The sequence below is a fragment of the Tinamus guttatus genome, unplaced genomic scaffold (genome assembly GCF_059628265.1).
Source record: "Tinamus guttatus ecotype Peru unplaced genomic scaffold, ASM5962826v1 Tinamus_guttatus_pri_ptg000546l, whole genome shotgun sequence".
Lineage (NCBI taxonomy): Eukaryota > Metazoa > Chordata > Aves > Tinamiformes > Tinamidae > Tinamus > Tinamus guttatus.
In genome coordinates this window covers 861,985-876,269 of record NW_028289080.1, presented here as the reverse complement: position 1 = coordinate 876,269, position 14,285 = coordinate 861,985, and the positions used below count along the sequence as shown (strand labels likewise).

General features: G+C 68.9%; 4 protein-coding genes across 4 annotated transcripts; 3 read left to right on the top strand and 1 right to left on the bottom strand.

Annotated features, from left to right (window-relative positions):
• Nucleotides 1-684: 684 nt before the first annotated feature.
• TKFC (triokinase and FMN cyclase) lies at nucleotides 685-5,309 on the top strand. Its single transcript, XM_088534184.1, has 16 exons — nucleotides 685-883; nucleotides 967-1,077; nucleotides 1,165-1,346; nucleotides 1,556-1,634; nucleotides 2,069-2,158; nucleotides 2,391-2,425; nucleotides 2,502-2,586; nucleotides 2,666-2,755; nucleotides 3,180-3,296; nucleotides 3,433-3,552; nucleotides 3,770-3,907; nucleotides 4,283-4,389; nucleotides 4,499-4,602; nucleotides 4,683-4,716; nucleotides 4,836-4,925; nucleotides 5,157-5,309. Exons 2-16 carry the CDS (start codon nucleotides 984-986, stop codon nucleotides 5,307-5,309), a joined length of 1,518 nt encoding a protein of 505 aa, XP_088390310.1. The 5' UTR covers nucleotides 685-883; nucleotides 967-983.
• Nucleotides 5,310-5,550: 241 nt separating this feature from the next.
• On the bottom strand, nucleotides 5,551-7,806 carry CYB561A3 (cytochrome b561 family member A3). The gene is made up of 4 exons (XM_088534221.1): nucleotides 7,414-7,806; nucleotides 7,194-7,348; nucleotides 6,592-6,749; nucleotides 5,551-5,630 (listed from the first exon to the last, which is right to left on the bottom strand). Exons 1-4 carry the CDS (start codon nucleotides 7,804-7,806, stop codon nucleotides 5,551-5,553), a joined length of 786 nt encoding a protein of 261 aa, XP_088390347.1.
• A 449-nt stretch (nucleotides 7,807-8,255) lies between these two features.
• On the top strand, nucleotides 8,256-10,895 carry TMEM138 (transmembrane protein 138). Its single transcript, XM_088534141.1, has 5 exons — nucleotides 8,256-8,333; nucleotides 8,911-9,161; nucleotides 9,254-9,425; nucleotides 10,554-10,629; nucleotides 10,760-10,895. The coding sequence occupies exons 2-5, from the start codon at nucleotides 9,034-9,036 to the stop codon at nucleotides 10,870-10,872; spliced, it is 489 nt and encodes a 162-aa protein (XP_088390267.1). The 5' UTR covers nucleotides 8,256-8,333; nucleotides 8,911-9,033; the 3' UTR covers nucleotides 10,873-10,895.
• A 965-nt stretch (nucleotides 10,896-11,860) lies between these two features.
• On the top strand, nucleotides 11,861-12,767 carry TMEM216 (transmembrane protein 216). Its single transcript, XM_088534220.1, has 5 exons — nucleotides 11,861-11,901; nucleotides 12,093-12,194; nucleotides 12,262-12,354; nucleotides 12,460-12,661; nucleotides 12,752-12,767. Exons 1-5 carry the CDS (start codon nucleotides 11,889-11,891, stop codon nucleotides 12,765-12,767), a joined length of 426 nt encoding a protein of 141 aa, XP_088390346.1. The 5' UTR covers nucleotides 11,861-11,888.
• Nucleotides 12,768-14,285: the final 1,518 nt, after the last annotated feature.

Sequence of the window (14,285 nt, the reverse complement as noted above, 5' to 3'; positions counted from 1 at the left end):
TGTCCCCTGCGTGGACGGGGGCGTCGGTTGGGTTTGGGGCCGCCTCCTCCGGCGGGAGCGGCGCGAAGGGCTCCCGCTGCCTGCCCCGCGCGGGGGTTGCGCCTGCCCCGCGCCGCGGACCTTGCCCTGCCCGCCCCGGCGGAGGCTGCGCTCGGGCTCCGCTGTGCGCGGGGGGCTCGCGGGGCTCCGCTCTCCGGGGGGATTCGCCGCTCTCCGAGGAGGTTCGCGGCGCTCCGGGCTCCGCGGAGGGTTCGCGGGGCTCCGCTGTGCGCGGGGGGCCTCGCCGGGCTCCGCGGGGGGACCCGCCGCGGCCGGGGCTCCGGCTTCGCCCCGCACCCGCCGCCGCATCTCGCTGCCGCCCCCGCAGTGTCGCCGCCGCCCCGGAGGGATCCGGGCCTGTCCTGCCAGGAGCCGCTCCGCGGAGCCCCCATGGAGGTGAGCGCGGCGAGGAGGGCGCCGCAGCCCCCTGGTCACCGTCACCGCCGCGCGGCCGGAGCCGCTGGGTGCCGGATGCAGAGCCCGGAGGGTGCCGGAGTGCGATGCGGCACTGTCCCAAAGAGGCCCCATTTCCACCTGCTCTCTCCTTCAGCCTCCCTAGGGGCTGGAGTGACCCCCTTCCATCGTATGCCCTGCAGTGCTCTGGCCACTGTTACCCCGCACGCCTTGTGAGTGCCTCCTGTCCCTGTCACGCAGGTCTCCAAGAAGCTGGTGAACTCGGTGGCTGATTGTGCGGACGATGCCCTGGCAGGGCTGGTCGCCTGCAACCCTGGCATCCGGCTCCTGCAAGGGCACCGCGTGGCCCTGCGAGCCGACCTGGATGGCATCAAGGGCCGCGTGGCTCTGCTCTCTGGAGGGGGCTCCGGCCACGAGCCCGCGCACGCTGGTGAGGTGGCCTCGCCCGGGAGCTCATCCGCCTCTCCCGCGTGCCGCACGCTGCCCTACGCTGCCCTGCGTCCCGTTGTGCAGGGTACATCGGGAAGGGCATGCTGACCGGCGTGGTGGCTGGCACGGTCTTTGCTTCTCCCACCGTGGGCAGCATTCTGGCAGCCATCCGGGCAGTGACGCAGGCCGGGGCAGGTTTGGCAGCACGGCGGGGCGCGCGGCGTGACGGGGTTGCAGGGGGCTGTGACCACAGCTTCACTTGGGCACCCTCTGCCTCCTCAGCGGGGACCCTCTTGATCGTGAAGAACTACACAGGAGACCGGCTGAACTTCGGGCTGGCGCTGGAGCGGATGCGGGCGGAGGGGGCCGACGTGCAGATGGTGGTGGTGGGCGATGACAGCGCTTTCGCCACGCAGAAGAAGGCAGGGCGCCGAGGGCTGTGCGGCACAGTGCTCATACACAAGGCGAGTAGTTGTGCAGTGCCCTTCTTTCCCCACAGCCTGCTCAGAGCCAGCTGGGGACTGCGGACACAGGGGCTGGCAGGTGGAGCCCAGGCCTGATGGGTCCCGGCAGTGCTGCCAGCGCCGTCGCGTTGCTGTGGGGCTGCAGGCTGCCAAGGGCTGCAGCGCTGAGTGCGCTGCCCACAGCCCTCCCACAGCTCTGCCCTTTGCAGGTGGCTGGGGCCTTGGCTGAGGCAGGAGCGAGCTTGGAGGAGATTGTAAGGACGGTGTCATCAGCCACCAAAGCCATGGGTACGTGTGTGGGACGCCGTCCCTCGGCACGGCTCTCGCGTCCCGTGTTGTCGCCAGAGCTGGCTTCCCAAGCCCCACAAGCCTGCGGGCAGCCCCGGGGCTGGCGCTGCTCGGAGCAGGGTGCTGGTACGTCTGGGGCTCCCTCGTCCCGCAGCTCCGTCCTGCCCCAGCTCTGCAGGGCTCGCAGCCTCCTCTGTCCCCATCCCTCCCTCCTCAGTAGCACTTTGCAACCACAGGACAGATAAGAGGTGCCAGCTCAGGGCGGACTTCAGCCCAGCGCAGGGTGGCCGTGCGTGCGGCTCGCGTGACTGCAGCGTGGCTGGGGCACGGCAGCCCTGCCAGGGCCCTGCCTGGCTCCCTATCTCCTGCTGCTGCCCTAGGGAACCGGTGTGTTTAACCCTTTCTTTTAACCCCTTTCTTCTCTCCTCATGCAGGCACGCTGGGCCTCAGCCTGTCCCCATGCAGCGTCCCCGGCTCCAAGCCCACCTTCCAGCTGGCTCACGATGAGATGGAGCTGGGCCTGGGTGAGGCCATGCTGCTTGTCCCCTTCTGTGCTCAGCCTGCATGGCTTGCAGCGTGTCTCTCCGTGCCTGGCTGTTGGCTGTCACCCCCGCGGCCGAGGGCTGAGTGCCCCTGCACCTGCATGCCTGGTGGCACTCGTGGCATCACACAGTGTGGCCATGGGGACACAGGGTAGGTGGCAGCTGGCCTGAGAGGTGCCCCTGGGCGCGGGATGACGCGGCGCTGTCTTTGCAGGGATCCACGGCGAGGCTGGTGTGCGCAGGATGAAGGTGAGCGTGCTCCCGTAGCGCCTGCCCTCTCCTCGTGCTCCTCGGCGCTCCGCTCACGGCTCGCGGCTCTCCCCAGGTCATGTCGGCCGACGCAGCTGTGGAGGCCATGCTGGCACACATGACGGACCCTTCCAACGCCTCCCACCTGCCCCTGCACCCTGGTGAGTACCCCCGGCCCTCCCCGGCATGGCTGTCTTGTGGGGATGATGCCTGGGGCTCACCGCACGCCCCACTTTCCAGGCAGCTCCGTGGTGCTGGTGGTGAACAACCTGGGTGGCCTGTCCTGCCTGGAGCTGGCCATCGTGGCTGGCGCAGCAGTACGCGACCTGGGTGAGTACCTATAAGTACCTGAGTAAGTACCTCAAGGGAGGCAGTGAGGAGGATGGTGCTGGCCTCTTTTCACTGGTGGCCGCTGACAGAACTAGAGCAAACGGCCAGAAACTGAAGCATCAAAAGTTCCACAGGAGCTTAAGGAAAAATTTCTTAACAGTGAGGGTGACAGAGCCCTGGAACAGGCTGCCCAGAGAGGTTGTGGAGTCTCCTTCTCTGGAGATCTTCAAAACCCACTTGGACGCAGTCCTGTGCCATGTGCTCTAGGTGACCCTGCGTGTGCAGGGGGGTTGGACTAGATGATCTCTAGAGGTCCCTTCCAACCTTAAGGATTCTGTGATTCTATGGTTCTATGAGTGTCGCTGAGTGGGATGGAGGCAGACGGGGGCGAGCAGGGCTCTGCCTGACTTCTCTGTGCCTGCAGAGAGCCGGCGCGTCCAGGTCTCCAGGGCCTTGGTGGGCTCCTTCATGACAGCACTGGAGATGGCCGGTGTCTCCCTCACGCTCATGCTGGTGGATGAGGAGCTCCTGAGGCTGATCGGTGAGTGTATGCGGGCGCAGGACAGGGACCTGTCGAGCAGGGCTCCCCCGAGGCATGGGTGTCCCGGGAGAGCTGCTGAGCGTGCAGGACCTCCTGCAGAGCTGGCACTCACCTGTTTCATCTTTCTCTGCTCTAGATGCCAAGACCACAGCCATGGCATGGCCCAACCTGGCTGCAGCACCTGCAAGGAGCCAGAGAGAGGAGGTGCCAGCGCCAAAGGAGGAAAAGGAGATGGTGCAGCCTGCGACAAGCACAGGTATGGGCAGCCCCAGGACTGCCCTCTGCCATGGCCCTGCAGGGCATGGCAGGGAGGTCCTGCTGTGCTGTATCCCCCGGAAGCTGTCACCTTCCCATGCCATGGTGTCACCAGGCTTCCTGGGGCTGAGGGCAGGGTTCCCGTGCTGCTGCCCGCTGAGGTGGGGCCGTCTGCGTGCTGGGACGCGGATGCTCAGGCCCGGGTTTGCACTCTGCAGGGCCTGGCGGGCAGCGGGCCCAGCTGGTCCTGGAGCACGTGTGCAGCGCTCTGCTTGGCATGGAGGACAAGCTCAACGAGCTGGACCGTGCTGCGGGTGATGGGGACTGCGGGCACACTCATGCCCGGGCAGCCCGAGGTGGGTAGCAGCACCTGGAGACGCATGGGGAGAGGGCTCCTTCCAGGATGCAGGGAGCCCTGTCAGACAGCATTTTCTGGGGAGTAGGGACCCCCCAAGCTGTTCTCTGCAGCTGGTGAGTGGAGTTTCCCCCTAACCCATCCCTTCCTGGAGAACAGGACCACGCTCAATCACCCCCAAGTTCCAAGGTGTCCCTGCACCCTGCCCTGCTCAGGGGTGATGAGAAACCCCAGATCTTGCACCCAGGAAGGGCAGGGATCCCCCAGCGGTTCCCAGGGCAGAGGGGTCCCTAGCTGCCCCTAGAGGAGTTGGGACCTCGGCCCTAGGGGAGGCAGGAGCCTCAGCCCCAGCCATCCCCGCACCGTGTTCCGGCAGCCATCCAGAGGTGGATGCGAGGCCGGCCGCCTCCAGCAGCTCCAGCCCAGCTCCTCTCTGCGCTGGCCGACGTGATGCTGGAGGAGATGGGTGGCTCCTCGGGGGCGGTGAGTGCAGAGCCGCTGTGTGTAGGGAGAGCAGCGGGGCCCCGCTCTGCCCGCGGGAGCCGGGCCCTCCTCGCCACAGCAGGCACCAGCGGGGCCGGTTTCCCTGCAGCTCTACGGGCTGTTCCTGATGGCGGCCGCGCAGCCCCTGCGTGGCCGCAGCGACTTGCCCGCTTGGGCTGATGCCATGGACGCCGGCATCGAGGCCATGCAGCGGTGAGCGCCGGGGGCCCGCGGGCACCGTCCCCGCTGCGCGGCTGAGCCCTGCCCTGCTAACCCTGCTCTGCTCTGTGCAGCTACGGAGGAGCCGCTCCGGGCGACAGGACCATGGTGAGCGCTGCCATGCCCAGACCCGTGGGACACGGATTCACGCTGCTGCCGGGGGCTCTGCGGGCTGCCAGGCCTGCCCGAGGCCCTGCTGCTTCCCAGCCCTCTTCCCTTGTCCCTAGCTGGACTCGCTGTGTGCCGCCAGGGAGGCCCTGCAAGGCCTGCGCGCCGCTGGCGCCAACCTATTGCAAGTACTGAGCACGGCTGTGCAGGTAGGAGGGCACAAGGGAGCCCAAGATGGGCAAGGGGGAGCCCGGCACAGCGTGACAGCCTGGGGGTGGCAAGGGCAAGCGTAGGAATTGCCATGCCGGGTTGCTAGGACGTGCAGTATATCCAGGCTGGGAAGCACCGGCCAGGGGAGCCGGAGCAAGGAGCCGCGGGGCCGGCCTGGCACGGTGCCAGGGGCCGGCCCACGTCCCAAGTGGGTCCCGTCTGCTTGGCAGAGCGCCGAGGCTGCGGCGGAGGCCACCAAGCACATGGCGGCCGGGGCTGGCAGAGCCAGCTACATCAGCTCGGCCCGGCTGCTGCAGCCGGACCCCGGCGCGGTGGCGGTGGCCGCTGTGCTGCGGGCGCTGCTGGAGGGGCTGCAAAGCTGAGGGGTGCTGCCCGCCTGGCAGCCCCTCCTGCGCCCCGGCGCTCCAAACCCCGCAATAAACCTTTGCGTAGCCCAAACCTGGTCCCAAGGGTTTGGCCCTGCAAGGAGGGGACCGAAGGGATCTGAACTGGCAGCCATGGAGCCGTCCCTCGGGAGGGGGGGGGAACCAGGGCATGTGGGCAGCCCTGGGCTCCAGTATGAGCATGACTGTGCTGAGGAGAACGAGGAACCTGCTGGGCCCGTCAGGAGCCCTGGCACATGGACCCTGCGGGGGTGCCCTGGAGGGGAAACCACGGGGCGCGCATGATCCCAGACACGAGGCCTGGAAGAGGTTCCGGAAACAACAAAAAATAGGAACTGGGACAGGGACAGAGCCCAGAACCGCTGGCTTATGCCAGGGCCTGCCCGGGGTTCAGCTGCATTGGTGCCACAGGGCCGGGGGGTGGAGGTGCCGCACAGGGTACCACGGTGGGCATAGGGACCTGGGGACAAGCCCTGGGATGTGGCCTGCTCAAGTCCCAAATACCAGCGGAACTCCAGCTACAGGCGGCAGAAGGGAGGACCTGTATGAGCCTGAGAACCCTCCCTCCCCAAGGGGACATGTCTGGAGCGGCTGAGGAGCACCGGGACCCAGGCCCCCATCTGTCCTGCTCCTGCACACCAAAGGATGTGAGAGCAGGTGCATTGCAAAAGCCACTGGTTTATTACCCTTCCACCATGACGTTCGGGGTGTGCTGCCACCCCTTGACCCCGCGGGAGCTGGCTCCTTGTGCTGAGCGAGTGCAGGGGTGGCGCTCCCGTGGGCTCCCTTCACGCTGCCGAGCTATCCCTGAGACAGGCAGGAGGCTGGCGCGGCCCGGCTCTGTCCCGCGGGCATGGCCTGCCCTCCAGCACGGCAAGGTCCCCGCCGTGAGGGAGCCAGCAGCCCTTCTCCCGCGGGCAGGAGGCGGAGGCAGCTCCAGCGCGGGCACGGCAGCTCCTGGCGAGGGGAAGGAAGCGCGGGGGCAGCTGAGGCTCCGGAGGGCTTGGTGCTGGCGGTCCCAGGAGCGCACGGCGCTGCAGAGGCTTCAGCGCTCGCCACCGAGCAGGGGCTGCGGGGAGAGCGCCGTGAGCCCGACGCGTCCCGCCGCCGCCCCCCCGGCAGGACCCCTCCGTCCCCTCCCACTCTCCCGGGACTGGCCTGGGATGCACCGCTGTCCCAGAGCTGGGCCCTGCAGCGCTGCCCCGTGCCCCTCTCCGTGCATCCAGCCCGGCCCTGGCCAGCGGCACTGCAGCGGAGGTACCTGGCGAGGTGTCCGCCGCGTCCGCCTCCGGGCGCTTCCATTCTGGCCTGGCCAGGGCCCACAGGACCAGAAACCCGAAAAGCAAGATCAGGAGGCCCAGTGTGTTGGCAAAGACAGCCTCGGGGGGCAGGTGGGCGTACGCTGCTGTCCCGTTTTTCCTTCGGGAGAGAAAGGCAACAGTCGACACCCAGGGCAGCCCAGCCCCATCACACACCACCCGTGGGTGCAATATGGGGGCTCCTCCTGTGACAGGAACCCTGCTGTCCTGACGGCCAGTGACACTGCTGCGGCCGCTCTCCTCCAGACAGCGGGTCCCTGGGGAGCTGCGCGTGCAGCAGCCTTGCGACAGCCGAGGCCGCAGGTGGCGGCCAGGCTTCCTACATGGGCTTCGTTTGTGTCCCCAGGAGCTGCCCCAGCATCCTGCAGCCGGCAGGTTAACCCCACGGGAGGGGGAAATCGCTTCCCTTCATCTGCCCAGCGTCACCTGGTGTCACCCCTGCTGGCACCGCAAAATGACGAGCGGCCCTATCCCCTCTTGACCTGGTCGCAAGGGTGCTGCGTGCCCTCCCGCCGCCACCCCTGCCCCAAGCGGTGGCACTCACAGGCTGAAGAAGAGCTTTTCATTGATGCCCGACACACATGAAGCCATGGCCAGCGTGAGGATGGCGGAGCCGAAGAAAACGTGGACGGGCTTGTAGAGGGCGCGGAGCCAGGCGGGCGCCCAGGGCAGCAGGAAGGAGGCGAAGCCGGCGCACCACTGCGGGGACACGGGGGGCTCAGCGGGAGCCGGGACGGGAGCGCCGGCGCTGGCGCGGCACCCACCTGGCAGCAGAAGAGCAGCACGGTGGCCAGCCCCAGCCAGCTGTGCAGCGAGTACATGTTGGGCGTCCCGCGGGCGTTGTGGAAGCCGAAGACGGCGGCGAGCGCCAGGGCGGCGAGGGTGAAGGCGGCGAGCGCCAGGGCGCCGTGCAGCGCCTTCCAGGGCAGCTTGGCGCCGCGCCGGGCCGCGGGCAGGCGGTAGACGAGGGCGGCCGCGCCGTACAGCACCACCATGCCCGCCACCATGAGCACCGGGTGCCAGTTGAACATGCGGGCGCTGCCGTCCCAGGCGAAGCCGCCGCGCCAGCGCTGGCACCAGGCGGCCGCCCAGGCCACGCACGCGGCGCCCAGCCCGCCGAGCAGGGCGCAGAAGGGCGTCGCGGGCACCTCCGGCATCGCTGCTGCGCCGAGCCCGCCGCCGCCTCCGCACCGAAAGCGGAACCGGCCCCTCTGCCCCCGGGCGGCCGCCGGCGCCGGCTCTGCCCCCGCCCCGCGCGGAGCCTCGCGCTGGCGGCGGCCCCGAGCCCCCCGCCCGCCCTCACCCGCCTGCCCGCTAGGGCCCCGCCGCGGTCACCGCCGAGCCCCGCGGCGCGCGGGGACCGGCCGCGACCTCACGGGGGACGGCAGCTGCGCGGCGCTCGTCCGCAGGGCGCTTTGCATGGCGCTTTGCATGGCGCTTTGCATAGGGCTTTGCATAGGGCCTTGCATGGCGCTCTGCGTGTGCCCCCCCCGCGCCGCGCTCCGGGGGCCCCGCGCGCGCCGGGACCGCCCCGCCCGCCCCGGGGGAGCGCGAGGCCACCGAGCTGCGCGGCTAGAGCGCCCCCCGCTGCCCTCCCCCCTGCGCCCTTCCTGTCTCCGCTCGCTTCCGGCGCCGCCTCGGTGGCCGCGCCGTCTCCATGGCGGTGACAAGATGGTGGCCGCAGGTGGGCGCGAGGGCGCGGGCGGGGAGGGGAGCGGAGGGGACGGGGCCGCCGCTGCTTGCGGGGAGGCCGGAGGCTGCGTGGGGGGCCAGACGCTGCGGCCCCGCCTCGCTCCCCGCCGGTCCTGGGCGCCGCCTGGGCCCGGGGATGGCGCCGCCCGGTGCCCGGCTCGCCCGGGGCCCTCGGTGCCGGCGAGGGCAGGGCCGCGTCTCGGGCGGCTCCCCGCGTCCGCAGCGGCTGCCCGGGGCCAGGGCGGAGCGGAGGAGGGCAGCGCTGGGCCCGGCGAGCGCCGGGCTGCTCCCCGAGCACGAGCGCGGCCGCCCGCCCGGGCTCGCGGCCCCCGGGTCGCCCTCGCCCCCGAGTTCCTGCTCCGCGACGCTAGGGGAGGTCGCTCGTTCCCGAGAGCCGGGGGACACGGCGCAGCCCCGCAGGGCAGCGCGCGGAGCTCCGAGACTTGCTGCTGTGCAGAATCCGCGTGGATTTGCGTTGGGTTTCCTCAGCGTGGGATGCAGGAGGAGCTGAAGTGTGTGCCCGTGGTGGGGTCTGGCCCTGCTGAGCTGGGTCTCTGCTTCCCTTCCAGGCCGCGGTCGGAGGGAGAGGCCGTGGTACAAGCAGCAGGACTGAGCCCCTTGGCTCCGGAGCATGAGCTGGCCCTGCTGCTTGAGATGCCCTGGCTGAGGGCTCGCGCCGCCGCGGAAGGAAGATGCTCCAGACCAGCAACTACAGCCTGGTGCTGTTCGTGCAATTCCTGCTGCTTTTCTACGACCTGTTTGTCAACTCCTTCTCCGAGCTGCTCCGCACAGCCCCTGCTGTCCAGCTTGTCCTCTTCATGTGAGTGCCGGGCAGACCAGCAGTGGGGGACAGGCGAGACATGGGGTCCCTCGTACCCCATGGGTGCTTACGCCATCTCTCTCCTCCTGCAGCATCCAGGACATTGCCATCCTCTTCAACGTCATCATCATCTTCCTCATGTTCTTCAACACCTTCGTCTTCCAGGCTGGCCTGGTGAACCTCCTCTTTCACAAGTTCAAGGGGACCATCCTGCTGTCAGCGGCCTACCTGGCACTCAGCATCACCTTCCACGTGTGGGTCATGGTAGGTGTGATGGGCCCCGGGCCGCCAGTGTCCCCGAGGGCCACGTGGACACGGCACTGGCCCCGCGCTTTGCTGCCAGCGCCCCCGGCTCCCTTCAGCCCCTCTCCCGCATGCTGGGCAGCAGGGGAGGGCTGAAATCTGCCCCCACACGTTTTGTGCTGCCCTGGAAACTGTTTGGAAACTGCTGGTGAGGGGAAGGCCCAGCCTGCGAGCAGCTCTGCGGGTGTTCCCGGGAACCCCTCTGCTCCCAGGAGGGCGGCGAAGCCGGGAGCGGCATGAGACCGAGCGGCAGAAACGCGGGAGCTCGCTCAGGCCCCCCTGGGACTCCGTTCCTTCCCCCAGCCCCGGCCCTCTGCCTTGAAGCTGAGGGGTGAGGAGCAGCTCGAGGGCTTGTTTGGTGCCTGCCCCAGCTCGGAGGGAGCTGCTACATCCCAGCCCCCTCCCCTGTTGACCTCTTTGGACAATCCTCTTTCCCCGCGGAGAGCCCCGCGGCTCCGGCTCTGCGCCGGCACCCGCTGCCCTGGCTAATCCCCAGCCCTGGCAGCAGCACCTGGGATTACATGGGATTAACCCCAGCAAATACCAGCGCTCGCAGGCTGGCGGCTGCCTCGTGGCTGCTGGCGCCGAGCAGTGTGGCAAACAGCGAGGCTCGGGAGCATCCTTCCCGCCGTGCCCCCGGCGCCCTGCGGCCCCGAGCGCCCTCCTGCAGCGCCGCAGAGCGCTCCTGGGCACGGGGCAGGGCAGCGCCTGGCGCCGCGGGGCCGTCCCTGCCGCGGGAGCACCCGCGACTTGAGCTGCGACTTGAGGAGCGGGAGCTGCCCCGGCTCACAGCCGCGGGGCTCGCGCTGCCAGGCGCCGCGCGGGCCGCCGTTTCGCGGGGATTTGCAGGGATCTGAAGGCCGAAGCCAGAATAGGTTCTGGCTCACCTGCCAAATCCCCTGAGCCGCTTAACCTTTGGGGTCGGGGCTGCTCGCAGGGGCAGCCTGCGGCCCCGCGCGGGGTCTGGCCTGGGCAGCGCAGGCCCCGTTGTGCCCTGGCAGGGACAGCCTCATGCTCGGGGATGCAGGGACCTTCTCCCCGAGCTCCCATGTGCTTCTTCCTTGGCCCTAACGTGTCCACCCGCCTCAGAACCTGCGCTGGAGAGACCCCGGCGGCTTCGTGTGGAGCGAGGGCCTGCAGACGCTGTTCGTGTTCCAGCGCCTGGGTAAGGGCCCAGCTCCGCGGGCGCGCGGGGGGCTCTGCCCTCAGCGGGGGCGCCGGCCGCGGGGGCTGCAGGATGCGGCTCCACGGGGAGGGAGAGGCCCCGCGCGCCCTCACGCGCCTCCTGCGTGCAGCGGCCGTGCTCTACTGCTACTTCTACAAGAGGACAGCGGTGCACCTGGGCGACCCGCTCTTCTACCAGGACTCGCCGTGGCTGCGCAAGGAGTTTGCCCAGCTCCGCGGCTGACGCCTCCACTCCGCCGCCGGCCGCCCGCCCTTGGCCCCTGCGCGCAGCTCCGTGGGCGAGCGGCGCGCGGGCTCGGCGCCTGCTCCGCCACAGGCCCCGCTGAGCCTCCTTCTCCGTGGGCCTGCCTGCCGCCTCGGCGCGGGTGATCCGGGAGGCCACGCGTTGCCCTATGATCCAGCCCAACCACATGCTGCTCGCCCGGAGCTCGCAGGGGGAGGGCTCTGTCCTGGCGCTAACCCTGCTCGGACTTGGGAATGTTTGTAAATTCCAAAGAAATAAATTGGCTCTGTTTTCCAGAGGCTGTTAGGTGTCCGCGTGCCGCAGGTGCCACCAGGCCACTCTCTTGCTCTCCTCCTGCGGGCTGTGATGCCACCTTGACGGCAACCTGGAGAGGGTGACTGTCCCGGATGGAGCAGAGCTGGTGCCTTTGCACCCTGGTTGCAGCTGCACAGACCATGTTTCCAGCTGCACAACTGGGATGTCAGCTCCTTGCACCCCCCACAAGGTTGGGCAGGACCCCGATCCCCGCTGGGGCCGCTCACATTGATGCAGAAGCAGCCTGGGTTCCGGGTCGTGCCGCTTGGTCCCCTTGCAGTCTCGTGGGAGCTGGAAGTGGGAGCCCGTGCGGCCTGGGTCCACATGTGGCCCGGGGGCGGCTCAGATGGGACCGCTCCGTCCCTTGGCCCGAGGCCGCTCCATCTCTGTCCCCAGGGAGGCTTCATCCCTGCGCCCAGGGCTGCTCTATCCCTGTCTCCGGGCTGCTCCGTCCCTCGCAGGGGGCAGCTGCCCGGGCTGCGCGCCGGCCGCGGAGGCTACAGGACGTGGAGAGCGAGAGGCGGCGGCGCGGGGGCCGGGGGAGGCTGCCCGCCGTGCAAACACCCCCCTCCCCGCTGCCGGGCCGGGGCTGCGGGGCGGGAACGGGCGGCGGAGGAGCCCGGGGCACCGGGGCGCCCTCCCCGAGTCCTCCACGGACATAGAGAGCGCAGCGAGAGCGGCGGTCTCCATGGAGACGGAAAATGGCGCCGAGGAGTGAGTGCGGCCCGGGCTGGGAGCCGGGCCCGGGCGCAGGCCCGAGGGGCGGTGGGAGCCGGGGGCAGCGGTGGCGGGAGCCGGGAGTGGCGGCAGGAGCCGGGCCCGGGGGGAGCCGGGGACAGCCGGGGGAGCCGGGGGCAGCCGGGGCCAGGTGCGGGCCGCCCCCGCCGACGGCCGCGCGGCCGCAGGGCGGCAGCGCTCCTCGGCGCCGCTGCAGGTGCTGCTCTTCCTCCACGGCTGGTACTGCGGCGCCGCCTTCCTGCTTGAGGCCCTCGTCTTCGTCTACAAGGGTGAGTCGGTGGCGCGGGGCCGGGCCGGGCCCGCGGGTGTCGGTGCTGAGCGCGGCGCTGCCCGCAGTGCTGCTGCTGCCCTACCCGCCCGCCAACGCGGTGCTCGACGTGGCCCTGCTCGTGCTCTACGCCGCCGTCGAGGCCACGCGCATCTTCCTGGGTGAGTCCCGGCCTCCGCGCGGTGGCGGCTCCTTGCCCGGGGCCGCCTTGCGCTGCGGGAGAGTCGCGAGGGCGACGGGGGCCGCAGTAACGGGGCTCCGCGCAGGGTGCAAGGGCAACGTGTGCGAGCGGAAGGCGCCGCTCTTCCTCAGCCTGGCGCTCACACTGCCGGCCGCCGCCATGGCCACTTACTACCTGCTGCTGCAGACCTACGCGCTGCGCCTCGAGGCCATCCTCAGCGGCCTCCTGCTGCTCTTCTACGCCGCCGAGCTGCTGCTCGGCCTCCTCGCCCTCGCCTCCTTCTCCAGGTGCAGTGGCAGCAGCGGGAAGCCCGGTCCCGGGGCGGGAAACGGAGCCCTGGGCCTGCTCACACAGCGCTGCCTCCCCTCTCTCTGCAGCGCGGACTCGTCCTGAGGTCGCCCGTGGTGCCCCGGGCTGGCCCTGGTGGCGAGGAGGGAGCTGTGGCCCTGTGCTGGCCCTGCCCCTGAGCCCGCGTGGTGCCACTTGAGGACACCCGTGGGGCAGGACCATCCCCTCTGCCCTGCAGCAGTGCAAGAAAGTGGCTGGGGCAGCAACAGCCACCCCGCTCCCCAGAATGGGCCCACATGTTGGGACCCAGACCCCAGGGCTCGTGCCACACAGGTCAGTTTCAGCGCTGAGGAATTATTATTTTTTTCTACTGCATCCTCAGAATAATTTACTATTTTCCAATAAACATTTTTTTCTTTTTGTACCTGGTGCCTGGGCTTCCTCCAACAAGCAGGGACATAAAAGTTCTACTCTGCTCCCGCTGCCCGGCCCCTGCTGCCCTCCCCTCGCAGGCTTGTGCCCCACTGCATCCATAAAACACTCACACCCCAGTTAGCAACAGAAGAACTCGGTACAAAGGAAAGCCCTGCAGCACCATATAAAAGATTGACAAGGTCATCAAGTTTATTACACAATTTCCAACCTATCAGAAAGACAAACGAATCTAGTCACTGCGAGCAGGAGGGGCAGCACCTTGCTGGGTGGTTAACTGGGGTTTGCTCTGCACTTTTCCCCGCTATTCAGAAAGAAACTAAAAATTAAGTAAAAAACAACTCTTCTGCTGTGTGCTCCCCTGGCACTCACCCTCTTAGCTGGTGCCTCGTGGTACTTTATACATTTTTTTTGTTGTTGTTGTTTTTGTTTGTGTTTTTTTTTTTTTTTTGGTGATTCTCTCTAAAAAGACCTCCAGAGCCAGGATTCTTCACGGCCAACCACAGTTCAGAAGGAGATGGCAGCCCTGTGGGCTGGGCACCCTGCCCTGGGAGTCACCCGGTGTCCCTGGCTCGTCCCCGCGCCCTGCAGCCCTCCTCGCAAGCCCGTGCTCCGGGGCACTGCGGGTGACGCTGCCTCCGTGGCCGTGGGGGCTCCTGCCCAGCTCCCAGCTGCTCCCCTGCTCGGTGCAGCACGTGGCACCGCCCCGGGACGAGCGGGAGAGGGACAGGCCCGGGCAGCAGCCGGCACCTGCTGCCACCCAGCAGGGCCCCTGTGGAGAGCCCGACGTGCAGGCAGCTCCTGCCCTGCCACCAGCTTGGTGGCCCTGTCCCTTGGCCCTCTGCCTCCATCCCTTCCTCTAAAACAAGGAAGATTCTGCTCGGAGGCCTCTGCTGGGCGCCAAACCGCTCCTGTGCGAGGCGGTGAGCCGAGCTGGCCGTGGGCAGGGGAATTTCCGCCTGGAGCAGCCCAGGAGAGCGGAGAGGGCCAGGAAGGGCTGCGGGGAGCAGAGCCGCAGGGGCACCCGCCGTGCGCCGCCTCCTTGGGATGAGGGAGAGCACGAGCAGAGGGGCAGGGTGCCCCCTGGGGCTGCTGGAGCACCGAGGCCAGCAGGTTGCCCTGGCAGGGTGGCAGGACCTGCAGGACCTTGGAGAAACTCCAGGGAGCCTGGGCCGGCTCCTGCACTCTCCA

What these genes read in the sequence shown, in the direction of transcription:
- CYB561A3 (XM_088534221.1), bottom strand. Translation starts at nt 7,806, where the DNA reads ATGCCGGAGGTGCCCGCGACGCCCTTCTGCGCCCTGCTCGGCGGGCTG. An exon ending in TGCTGCTCTTCTGCTGCCAG is followed by an intron (nt 7,349 to 7,413) that starts GTGGGTGCCGCG and finishes GTGTCCCCGCAG; the next exon opens with TGGTGCGCCGGCTTCGCCTC. An exon ending in CGCGGCGGACACCTCGCCAG is followed by an intron (nt 5,631 to 6,591) that starts GTACCTCCGCTG and finishes AACCTCTTCCAG; the next exon opens with GCCTCGTGTCTGGGATCATG.
- TMEM138 (XM_088534141.1), top strand. Translation starts at nt 9,034, where the DNA reads ATGCTCCAGACCAGCAACTACAGCCTGGTGCTGTTCGTGCAATTCCTG. An exon ending in CCTTCCACGTGTGGGTCATG is followed by an intron (nt 9,426 to 10,553) that starts GTAGGTGTGATG and finishes CACCCGCCTCAG; the next exon opens with AACCTGCGCTGGAGAGACCC. An exon ending in GTTCGTGTTCCAGCGCCTGG is followed by an intron (nt 10,630 to 10,759) that starts GTAAGGGCCCAG and finishes TCCTGCGTGCAG; the next exon opens with CGGCCGTGCTCTACTGCTAC.
- TMEM216 (XM_088534220.1), top strand. An exon ending in CCTCGTCTTCGTCTACAAGG is followed by an intron (nt 12,195 to 12,261) that starts GTGAGTCGGTGG and finishes CGCTGCCCGCAG; the next exon opens with TGCTGCTGCTGCCCTACCCG. An exon ending in GGCCACGCGCATCTTCCTGG is followed by an intron (nt 12,355 to 12,459) that starts GTGAGTCCCGGC and finishes GGCTCCGCGCAG; the next exon opens with GGTGCAAGGGCAACGTGTGC.
- TKFC (XM_088534184.1), top strand. Translation starts at nt 984, where the DNA reads ATGCTGACCGGCGTGGTGGCTGGCACGGTCTTTGCTTCTCCCACCGTG. An exon ending in CCACCTGCCCCTGCACCCTG is followed by an intron (nt 2,587 to 2,665) that starts GTGAGTACCCCC and finishes CCCACTTTCCAG; the next exon opens with GCAGCTCCGTGGTGCTGGTG. An exon ending in GCAGCCTGCGACAAGCACAG is followed by an intron (nt 3,553 to 3,769) that starts GTATGGGCAGCC and finishes TGCACTCTGCAG; the next exon opens with GGCCTGGCGGGCAGCGGGCC.